Source organism: Amblyomma maculatum, chromosome 10 (assembly GCF_055883805.1).
Source record: "Amblyomma maculatum isolate TAMU_Amacu chromosome 10, ASM5588380v1, whole genome shotgun sequence".
In the NCBI taxonomy this organism is placed as follows: domain Eukaryota; kingdom Metazoa; phylum Arthropoda; class Arachnida; order Ixodida; family Ixodidae; genus Amblyomma; species Amblyomma maculatum.
Window position 1 is genome coordinate 162,579,869 of NC_139353.1, and position 12,002 is coordinate 162,591,870.

Here is a 12,002-nt window from a genome sequence, read left to right on the forward strand (position 1 = left end):
GTAGCTCCTCAAACTAAAATGCAATATGAAAGACTAGAGTAGAAATTAGCAAAACATATTGCTTTTTTGAGCTTTACTGGAAGTAATCCTCTCAGCTTATAGAGACAGCCAACTGTTTTGCTTAATTCTATCGCCAACTTGCTAGCATGTGTGTTCCACGACATGGTTTCTTCAAACCAGACGCCTACAAATTTTTCTGAAGTCACACACTGCAATGCTGCACCTTGAAAGTGTAGGACTAGCTCAGTGTCACAGACTTTGTTATGAGGCTCGAAATAACACATTTAGGATTTTTAACATTCAAAGTTTGCTCAAATAACTATTTATGACAGTGTTCAATTTGGTAAAGGTTTGTGCGGAGAAAAAAATATTTGTGTCATCAGCGTACATGACCAGTTTCGGTGAAAGAGGCAAATTGCACGTCATTAATACATGTCGGGATACATGTAAAAACTGGGATGTGGTCACTGATATAAAGGGAAAGCACACCTGATAAGCACTGGTCACAATGTACAATTGGTAATGCAGATATCTAGAAGTGTGGCACCGGTATCGGTAACATGGGTAGGCAAGGAAATTATATTCGAACAAGTGGAAGCGCGAAGTATGGTTTCTAGGCACTCAGAAGATGAATCTTCACCAAGCATATTGATATTCACATCACCCATAACTAAGAAGGCTCCTTGCATTGAATGGAGGCTTGACAACAAAGTTTTCATTAATTCAAAAAATTGGGTTTTGTATCCTAATAGTGGCCTATGGACAGCTGCTATAAGAATATTTTTTAACCGTACCATAAAGCACTCAACACTGGTGTAATGCATGGTTATTCGCCGAGAACTTCGCAGGCAATTGAGGCTTTGCTTTTTACCTCTTAAGGTGAAGCTTGAGCATCCCCCTAATGCAAACCCCCTCTACAACCTTGCTAAAGCATGTCAAACCATACTTCCCATAGCTTTTGCTTGTGACTATTTTGAAGCCATTCTTATAGCCCCCCATTTTTTCCCTAGGATTGTATTCCACAAAAGGTGGAGATGCCAGCATAGCAGTCGCAACAAGACTGCTGGCCGGAACGCTACAAACTGCCCAGCCTTCGTTGACATAAAAGTCAAGAAAGTCACAAAGGACACAAAGAAGAGGGATGGCTTCTTGAAGCGAACTGTGCCGCTGCCTGCTGTCATCAGGGTCATGGATGACCATAATCATGCTACTGACTGCGCGGATGGCCTGCGGTTGCTGCGGAGCACGTCTGACACTCGGGCAGCATTTCATTCCTACTTTAATGATGGCCACAGCCCAGCAGAGGCCATAGCACTACACCAACGAAAGCTGGAAGTAGAGGATGACGGGCTAGAAAAACTGGCGAGTGGTGCTGTAAACCCGAGTGCCAACACAGTCTACAACTGGTACCGGGTCTGGCGGAAGGAACACTTTGGCAGTACTGCAGATCCTTTGACTAAGCTGGCTGAAAAGGCACCAGCCTATCTTCATAACGGTAAGTTGCAATATGCTCAACAGTACTATGTGATGGAGAATTTTTTTTTTTTTGCGATTTTATAGCCTCAGGGCATAAATCCATAACGTTGTTGCAGCCTGGAAAGGCCGACATCTGAGGTTGCATTACAGTTTTCTTTTCCCTTCTAGAGGCCACGTCAGGCTTTAACCATAAAGCTTCGGAGCAATGGCCATGTTAGTCTCCACTTTTCAATACCTGGAACTTTGAGATTTGCAGGCCAAACAGTCAGTTCTCTGTCTCGTGAACATTGTGCCTGCCACAGGAGCCGCTAACATAGTAATAGGCCTGGTGCATGAAAATGCAATGTAGACAAATCCCACTGGTTTCATGTGGTATTTAATGTTTTAGCGTTACAAGCTGCAGTGAATATTTTCATATCTTAAACTTGTCATGAGCATGCATCTAGCCTGTGAGAGTTGATAGTGGGTATAACATGTTAAGTTGGCAGGAGCAATATAAAGTGACATGTCTGTGTTTGTACTGCGTCACATAAAATACCCCAGAAAAAAGATTGAATGGCTAAGATTCAAAACCATCAATTTCTCACAGCCTCATAGACACCATATGATTGCCATGTTACTTGCTGGATAAGGTGAACATGGCTTATACTAAGTGAAATGCAAAATCTCGTGATATGAAGGTGAAAAAAAGGGTGAATGCACCATAAGAATGATACGGTGCAAACAAGGCATAAAAGAAAGTGTACAATAGCCTATAAAAGGTGTTTGCAGTCATTAGCTTGATAACTGTTTGCCAGCAGTGAAACCTTACTCCTGGATAGCACAAACAGTAATTATTTCGTCTTTTTTGTGTCCTGTTTAATGATCCGACATCTAAAATATCATTTATGAAAAACTTCCCAATTCAATCAACCACACTATCAAAATAAAAAAAGAAATTCCTCTGCGTGTTTTCCATGATTCCAGAGACTTCTGACTTTTGTTACATGCACAGCTCTACAAAGCCCTCAATTATATACGCATATCTGCTCAGCAAGGGCGCCCTATTAAAAATCGGTTTTAAAAATTATGTGTGGAAAGCCATGATAAACAGTAAACTGTATTGGGTGGGTTAAAAGTAGTTCACATTGTGGAAAAGTGCAAAAGAGACAAAGGAGAGGACGACACGGGTGCTGTCTAACAACTTAAGATTTATTAGAAAGTATATACGGTGAAATGTGCGAAACCAAAACAAAACATCAAGGATTATGCTGCAATGAAAGGCACTTATCAATGAAGGCTATCTCATTTCCTTGTAACACAAAAGACTGTTATGCTACACATGTGACCGGCTTCTTAGCAATGCAGTAAGCTTCAAAAATATCCCTGCCCATCTGGTTGTTGCTGTAGTAATGGGTCGTAGTGTTAGCCAGATAGCAATTATGCTTTGGAGTCTTTCTTACACACGGAATTGAAGCTTACAGGTTTGTCATGTAGTATAACAGCAATGTTTTGTGTCTCAGAATATTTACATAATTTTCTTTTCATGCTGCATTTACTACTGCTTTCATTTGAGAATCCGAAATAAAATTTCTCATTACCACCTATTATTTACACTTCATTCTATTTTCATGTGTTAATTTAATGCAGGCACCACATTATTTCCGGTCAAAAATAAGTAAATAACCTAAACGGAGGCCATTTGCTACACAACAAGGGTGGGACCAAAGAGGGTCTTACTGCTCCTGATATCACAGAAGCACAGGCGGTTCTCGCACAATTGCTGCCTTCCCCATATAGTCATTTGTGAACACATTTCTACTCTCTAATAAATTATCTTTCAGGCAAAAGAAATAATTGCATTGATCAACACCACAAATTAGGAGATGATATAAATATTCTCCCTAATGCTTTCCTTCATTGCAGTGACTGTCAGCCTTACCCTTTCTCCACAATGAAATCATGCCATACTAGGCATCTCTCTTGGCCTGTATATACCTACCTAAAGGTTTAGAAAAATTCAGAAATTGTTGTCATCATAATCACAGATGAACACCACACTTAATGCATACTAATGCTCTGAAGTTTCACTTTCTAAGAACAATTTCCGAGTGGCAAGCTCTACCTCTACAAATGGTATTGATTACCATTGGCAACAAACTTTATAGCATATTTTAGAAAATGCATTTGTCGTATACTGCAATTTTATTTCATGTTTTTAATTAATGTTTGCCTTCTCATTGCATTTTGCTTTTATTTTCTACCTCCCTGCTTGGATCTAAAGAAAGGTCTCTATTATTTTGTACGAAAATAGTGTTCTGGTTACGTCACATGAAGCATTGACACAGTCGATAGTACAAGGTTAAAAGCACGTGTCACCTTTCGCAGGGATCGATGTCAGGATCACAAAATCTGAAGATGGTACCAGCTGGGCAGCTCTTATAGTCACCCAAATAATGAAGAGGACGCAAGGGCTGACTTCTGCCAAGGAGATTATATTCATCGACAGCACAGCCTCATGCGATGAGTCCCAAAGCAGCGTAACGCTGGTGCTTGCAGCGACCGTGGTTGGAGCGCTGCCGCTAGCGGTCCTGCTGCACAGCTCTCAAAGCACCGAGAGCTACAAAGCTGCTTTTGGCCTGCTCAAGCAGAGCTACCCGACGTGCTTCGGTGGTGCTCATGTAAGCATTAATGTGCATAGTGTTCATAACGGACCAAGTCATAATTACAGTTAGGTGCACAATTGTGAATTGATCTTGCCTCTCTCCTGCTCTGTTGGAAAGGGGGAGAACAAAATGAAACGTTCTGCAAATTTAATCTGACCTGTTGCATACACAAATCAACTTATAAATTTTCACCACCACAGTTTTTAAATAATAATTCCCAAAGACTATGTAATAAAAATACAGCATTAGCTTCCAATTCATTTTATAAGGTAATAGGCAAAGGCTATAAAAATTCTACATATCGTGATCATCAGCCAGACTATACCCACTGTAGGGCGAGGACCTCTCCCATATTCCTCCAACTAACCCAGTTCTGTGCTAGCTGCATCCACTTGACACCTGCAAACTTCTTAACCTCATCTGCCCACCTAACTTTCTGCCTCCCCCTGCTACGCTTTCCTGCCTTTGGAATCCAGTTTGTTACCGTCAGCTACCATTGGTTGTAGCTAATATCGCTAATACAGTTTTCGCCTTCTTTCTTGATATGAAAAGCTTCAAGTGCCAACCGCGTGTTTATTTTTGCTTCTGCCAAGAATCGTCGTCTCATGAAATCGCGGTGCACACTCGCAAGCAAGAATATGGGACACGAGATGAACACCTTTGTCATCTTTCTTAACATTTAGCGCATGCTCCCTCAGTCGCTTATTAATACAGCGGCCAGTCTGCCCGATGTACGTCTTCCCGCAGGAAAGTGGGATGGAATACACCACTCCAATGGTGCAAAGAACATGAGTAGTTCGGTGCCTGATTTGGCAGCCAAGACGCCCATCACTGCACGTGCGGGAGCAGAGCTTAGGGATAGAATGCCTCTTTGCTATCTTCTTCATATGGTGTGACACATTATGAAAATAAGGGACCATCACCGGCCTGAACGTTTCACGTTTGGCCTCCAGGAGGTCTGAGGTCTGAGGCCAAACGTGAAACATTCAGGCCGGTGGTGGTTCCTTCCGCAGAATCCGCAGCTTTTTTCTGTGTTATGAGCACAGCCCAGTCTCCAATATGGCAGTGCCCGTTGGCCAATTTTGAAAAGGTTAATAACAGGCTACACAAATACCTTCAATAGGTCTCTCTTGCCACTGGCCATTGATGAATGGAATTCGATTCCGAAATCTATAGTCCAGGAATGTCTGAACTTGAAATTTAGACTGTTAATATCTGTCCAAATTGCTAAATTAAAATGAGCAGCATTTTGACTTAAATTTTTCTTAACTACCTTACTGTAGCCTCAAAAGTGAGTTTTGCTTTGTTCGCTCTCTCAAATTTTACTAACATATACGACCTGTCATTTGTCTGCGTAGCCTCAAAAGTGAGTTTTGCTTTGTTCGCTCTCTCAAATTTTACTAACATATACGACCTGTCATTTGTCTGCGTACTACTTTGTGCATATTGTGCTTCTATAAACCGCCTTAATGTGTAAGCATATGCTGACATGAATGCACTGGTGCCCTTGACCATTTGGTTTTTGCATTGTTCTATTGTTATGCACTGTATTGCAATGTTGTTACCATGCCTTTTTGTTTGTTTTCCATTGTATAAAAAATCTACGACAATGAACATTCTCTACTAGTCCTTGCTTCCCCAAAAATAATGCCCGCTCAAGGTCTTTAAGGATCAATCAATGATGACGGTAACAGTCTGGAAGGTAGAAGAACGAAACAACCAGATGTTAACCGAGTAAAAAGCTAGTCTAACTGATCTGTGTGTGTGCCTGTGTATGTGTCAATAAATGTGAAATACCAATAAAATCTTGTAAATAATTGATTAGAAAGAAAAAAAACAACCACAGGTCACTGGTGGGATACAAACCTGTGAACCTCGAATATAGTGTCTGGTACTCTTATCAACTAAGCTACAATAGTGGTTATTCAGTGTTCAAGTTTGCTCAATATTTGTGTGGCGTGTAACCTACACTTGACGGTGCTCACCAGAACCACCCTTGTCGGTGGTCCTCAGCTGTCATGTGGAATGTCAACTTAAAGGAAGAGTGGGAGCTGGGCGCTACCTGCGACATCAAGGCTTTCAGAAACAAGGCCCATATGGCAAACATTAGGCTAATCAGCAAACAAATGCAGGGAGAACAAGGTGCTCATTACATTATAATATATATATATATCTCGTGAGGCAGACAGTCGCACCAGCGAATTCACCTTTCTATTTCAGATAAGCCGAAGCAGCAGCTACTGACTAGCCCCAGCTCATCACCACTTCGTCTTTTTCCCACGACTTGATAATGATTACACTTAGATGAAGATGAAGTTCACTCACACTGCTTACAACCTTCCCCCTCCAAAACGAAAGCGACCATCCTGGTCGTAAATTATAGCTTAAGGTCGGCAGTTAGTGTTTAAAACGCGACATGTGCACTACTTCGGTGTCAGTGCCGCGACACCGGTAATCGCGAACAGGCGATGCAGGTGTGATGAGATAGTTGGAAAAGTTTGTTCTAGAACCGTGTACGAGCCAATAAAACGGCTCAGAAACCTTTCACACAGGCCGGGGATGCGAGTAGATGTCCAGAGTAGCACTTCGTCTCCAGGGCTGAAAGACACTGAGCGATGGGTTGTATCATATGTGCTTTCCCTGGAAGCTTGAGTGGCTTCAGTTTGAAGGCGGGCACAATCACGGCAGTGGGTGATACGAGACACAAACTGTTCATGGGAAGGTGCGGCAGAAGGAGTGGAAACTGAGAAGAAAGATGCTTTGAGTGAGAAGGTACGGTGGTGGCCATAAACAAGAAAAAATGGAGAGTAGGTGGTGGTTTGTTGAACGGCAGTGTTGTAGGCGAAGGTGACAAAGGGGAGTAAAGAGTCCCAGTTGTTGTGCTGAGGGTGAATATAGGTGGATAGAATATCAGAAAGGGTGCGATGAAAGTGTTCAGTGAGACCATTGGTCTGAGGGTGGTAAGGAGATGTAGTTTTGTGCACTGTGCCTGAAGCATGAAGCACTGCGGCAAGGACGGTGGAGAGGAACGACTTACCACGATTGCTAAGGAGGAGGCGAGGGCCGCCGTGGAGAAGTATGGTGTGGATGAAGAAGTTGACGATTTCGGAAGCGGAGGTGGAAGGAAGTGGTGCGACTTCAGCGTATCGGGTGAGGTGGTCAACGGCAGTAACGACTCGGCAGTTGCCAGCTGGAGTCAAGGGCAGGGGGCCATATAAGTCTATTCCGACGACTTGAGAGGCGTGAAAGGACATAGGAGAGGTTGTAAGAGACTGGCAGGAGGCGACGTAGACCGCTTGCAGCGTTGACGAGGGATGCAAGACACTACATATTTCAATAGTGAGGTTGAAAGGCCAGGCCAGAGGAAACGACTTTTGATGCGGTCGTAGGTTTTGTGGTATCTAAGGTGACCTGCGGTAAGGTCGTTGTGAAATCCTTGTAGAATTTGAGGACGCAGGGAAGAAGGAATTACGGGAACCCAGGTGTGGCCCAGTGGGCTGTAGTTGTGCCAAAATAATGTGCCATTCTGTAACTTGAAATGTTTGAGCCGAAAACAAAGACGGGCATTTGGAGGTCTCATAACACCGGTGAGACCATCAATCAGCTTTCGACAGTAAGGGTCAGCACTCTGGTGGTGAGCCAGATTACAGTCTATGTCTGGCATGGGAGCAATAGAGGCGGCGCTCAAATAAAGAGTGGATAACTGTAGAGTTTAAATCGCGTGACTCCGTTGGGACAGGAGAGGAATGTGAGGACATGTGTTGCGATGGCGAAGCAATAGGGCAACGAGAGAGAGCGTCGGCGTCCTTGTGCTTCTTGCCCGATTTGTAAGTGACAGTGAAGTCGTACTCTTGAAGGCAGAGGATCCACCGCCCGAGACGACCGGACAAATTTTTCAAAGAGGATAATCAGCATAGGGCGTGGTGGTCAGTGATGGCCGTGAAGTGACGGCCGTACAGGTAAGGATGAAACTTCTGAACAGCCCAGATGAACATTCTTGCTCGGTAATAGTGCAGTTTTGTTCCGCAGTAGTCAGAGTTCGGTGTGCATAGGCAACAACATTTTCTGTAGAGATGTCTTGGCGTTGCAGAAGGACAGCGCCAATGCCATGGCTAGTGGCGTCGGTGTGCAAAATAGCCGGAGCTTTGTCATCAAAATCGCAGAGGATAGGACCCGAAGTCGGAGCACGCTTCAGAATTTCAAATGCTTCTTCGCAGCAAGAGACCAGACGAAAGGCATATCGGTGTGAAGAAGCGCATGTAAAGGTGAGGCAATAGAGGCTGAATCGCGGATGAATTTGTGGAAGTATGATGCCAAGCCGAGGAAACTGCGGAGATCTTTGACCCTAGTCGGGTGGGGAAAGTGCAGCGCAGCAGCGATTTTGTTCAGGGTCAGGCTTATTTCCTTCGCTGCCTACGAGATGGCCAAGAACTAATAGATTTTCAATGCAAAATGGCATTCCTTCGTGTTTAGCTGTAGGCCGGCACTGGAAAGAGCTGTCAAAACTTTATCGAGACGACTAAAATGATCAGAAAATGATGTCGCCTAAGTAACAGAGACATGTTTTCCATTTGAGGCCGCGGAGAACTGTGTCAATCATGCGCCCGAACGTAGCAGGAGTGTTGCAGAGTCCAAATGGCATTACATTGAATTCGTATAAACCGTTGGGTGTTGCAAAAGCGGTCTTCCTTTTATCATCTTCATGCATGGAGATCTGCCATTAGCCTGATCTTAAGTCAAGGCTGAAAAAAAATTGGGCACCTTGTAAAAAGTCGAGGGCGTTGTCAATTCGTGGGAGGGGATACACATCCTTGTGAGTGATTCTATTCAGAGCACGGAAATCTACACAAAACTGAACCGGCTTTTTTTTTTGCACTAGCACAACAACAACAGGCGGTGACCAAGAACTGGACAATGGGCATATGATGTTGCGTGCAAGCATGTCACGAACATTTTCCTGAATAACCTTGCGCTCAGTTGAAGGCATACGATATGGCTGGCGCCTAACTATGCCTGATCCGTCAGTGTGGATGCGATGCGTTGCTGCAGCGGGTTGACCCAATGCGCCGAAATTGACATCGAACGGGTCTGCGTGCTTGTTCAATATAGCGAGCAATGCGTCTGTCTGGTCTGCTGTCAGGTCGGTGCTGATTATGTGGCGAAGTGCTGCACTGAGCGAGGCAGGGGATGAATCAGAGCGATCAGAGGTGGAAATGGGAAGAAGAGCGACAGGCTGGGCGGAAGCAACTGATGCAACAGTAGAGCCGCGGCACAGAAGAATGGGCTCCGATGTGGTGTTGAAGGCAGCAAGAAGAGAACCGCTACAAAATCGAAGAAGGGACACGATGATGATAACACCTCTTGACAGGAGATGAGGGCTGGGTGTACTCAGGACGTCACCATCGGTGACGGCGTCAGAAGTCACAGAAAGAATATCTTCGTTGTCCGGATAGAGGACGTTATCGGCAACCATAACTAAGCGGGAGGAAGGTCGTTCTCTATCGGCAACAACGCTGCCTGCAGTGACCTCAAGAGTGGGAGCGAAACACTTAATGTCTGCTGAGGCGTTTTGGAGGAAATCCCAGCCGAAGATGAGTTGATGGACACAGGAGGATACGACAGCAAACTCAATGAAGTGCAAGATACCGTCAATGATGACTCGGGCTGTGCACGCTTCACAAGGGTTAATATTCTCTCCATTTGCAGCACGTAAAGCAGGACTGTTGTAAGGAGTGCACACTTTTCAGAGTTTTAAACACAAGTCAAGCTGCATAACGGAAAAAGCGGCACCAGTATCAATTAAAGCTTCCAGTACATTTCCTTCAACGAATAGAGTCGACATGTTCGATTGGAGCAGTGGAGGAATTGGAGCGACGGCAGACAGTGCAGTTTTACCTCCGGAAACTGCACAGGCTAGTTTTCCGTGCGGCAGGCAGGAGCTGAAGATGGGGGTGAAGGGGAGACAAAGTCCGCTGAAAGGGTGATGGGGAGCGGCGAAGCGATGGCCGTGCTGTCATAGACAGGTCAGGGGAAGTCGACGGAGGTCATTGTTGGTGTAATATTGGTGAGGCGTAAGCTGGTACGCGTCGTCACGTCAAACGTACCTGTAGCTCGCACGCTCATCTCGCAGTCATCGGCGACAGACGCGTGTAACATGGCCGCGGATGCCGCAGTAGAAACAAACTGGACGAGGTGGGAGAGGCCGCCAATTACCACACACCGGTTGTCGCGAGGACAGGGCGGCGAGGCTGGGTGACACAGGCCAGTGATGGGCAGGAAGACGAGGAGGTGCCGCAGTAACTTCAGCATACGTAGGGACTTAGGAAGGGGCTGGTGGTTCTGTAGCCATCGGACGAGTGAATGAAGCAAGGTCCTCCTTGATAATGCCATGCAACTCAGGAGATTGAACAGGTGGACGTGAGAAAGCAGGCACCGACGAAATATCATTGTGGAGCTCTTCCCGTATAATAGAGCGGATCATGGTGCGCAGATCGGCTTCGGGAGCTTGGCTCGGATCACAGGTGTTGTTGAGGCGGCGCGACTGTAGGTAGTCAAGTCGCTGGCAAGTGGCACGAATGTCTGCTACATATATATCTATATACACGTATTACACTAAGAGTGCCAACAGCCACTGACACCAAAATAAGCATGGGAACTTTTTGTATTGATCATTGTGAAATAAATATGTGATCATGGCAATAGTTGATTCATACGTAGAACCTCTGTCATTACTGTCATGATTAATAATACCTGTCATGAGTGTATTTTCAAAAGTGTTACCATAATCCATCTATTTCTGTTGTCTGCTTCACCAGCCGTGTTGGTCTGTATATCACAACCATATTTATGAAGTGAGCATACTACAACATAAAATATTGTCTTGTTTACACTCGCTCTTCATTTAGACATGACTGAAAAAACACTTTCAGCTTGCACATTCATACGAGACCAAATATATTTAGAAAACAAATGCGATAACTAAAAACACATTACTCTGCTGACTATATTCCACTGCTCTGAGTTTGAGTTGTTTAAACATCTGTGCTTGTTTATTTTCTCTCCGTAGATAAATACTCTACAACCATTTTTTATTCTTAGTTTAGTGATACTGCACAGCTTGTGTCCATCACTCCTGAAGTGTATAACTAAAATGAATAAACAAACTAAAGAAGCTGGCTGAGCACCCAAAGAGGTAAAGCAGAACAATGAATCTGAATTGAATTTGAGGAAACGAAAAGGAAGAACCGTTTATAACATGTAGCGCAGCATTGTTGCAGGTAATGGCAATAGATCTGGATCAAAAGAGGAAAATATGAAGTCAGGGGGAAAAATAAAGTGAAAAGCATTAGGCCGGTATTACCAGGTAATGAATATCAGTTTACCAGTACATCACTTCGGAGGAAACTACATTATAGTTGCATCACGAGTGCTTGCATATGGGACAAACTGTGAGGATACCAATACAGATGGGAATTAAATTGGGGTCAGCATAGTAGAAGTGAAGGACATGGTGTACAGCCAAGGAAGACGAGGCAGTAAGGGTGGGTCTGGGTACAAACGAGAGTTACTGATGCCGTTGCTGAACCTGAAAATAAGACGAGTGGCAAGGCATGTTTTATTAAGGGAATAAGCAATAGTGAACTCTAAGGAAAGAAAAATGCCAAAAGGCAGCAGAAATTCAGGTAGGTGAATGTGGTTTGGAAGTTCGTCGGCCCAAGGCAGGCACATCTGATGCAGGACACAGTTAGGCGATTGAAGTTCCAAGATAAAGGTGCATGTCATGCAGTTTAGTTAGGTTACTACAAATTATAAACCTTTGCATATGCATGTTTTGTATGCTTTCTGCACTTATTGTTTTATTGTATTACATGGGTCATGTTT

General features: G+C 44.3%; 1 protein-coding gene across 1 annotated transcript; it reads left to right on the forward strand.

Annotated features, from left to right (window-relative positions):
* Positions 1-313: 313 nt before the first annotated feature.
* LOC146177819 (uncharacterized) lies at positions 314-5,042 on the forward strand. Its single transcript, XM_084580601.1, has 2 exons — positions 314-1,495; positions 3,844-5,042. Exons 1-2 carry the CDS (start codon positions 823-825, stop codon positions 4,188-4,190), a joined length of 1,020 nt encoding a protein of 339 aa, XP_084436727.1. The 5' UTR covers positions 314-822; the 3' UTR covers positions 4,191-5,042.
* Positions 5,043-12,002: the final 6,960 nt, after the last annotated feature.

Bases quoted from the DNA above. Each gene is read 5' to 3' on its own strand.
- LOC146177819 (XM_084580601.1), top strand. From the start codon at position 823: ATGGTTATTCGCCGAGAACTTCGCAGGCAATTGAGGCTTTGCTTTTTA. The intron at 1,496-3,843 runs GTAAGTTGCAAT...CACCTTTCGCAG, and splicing joins ACCAGCCTATCTTCATAACG to GGATCGATGTCAGGATCACA.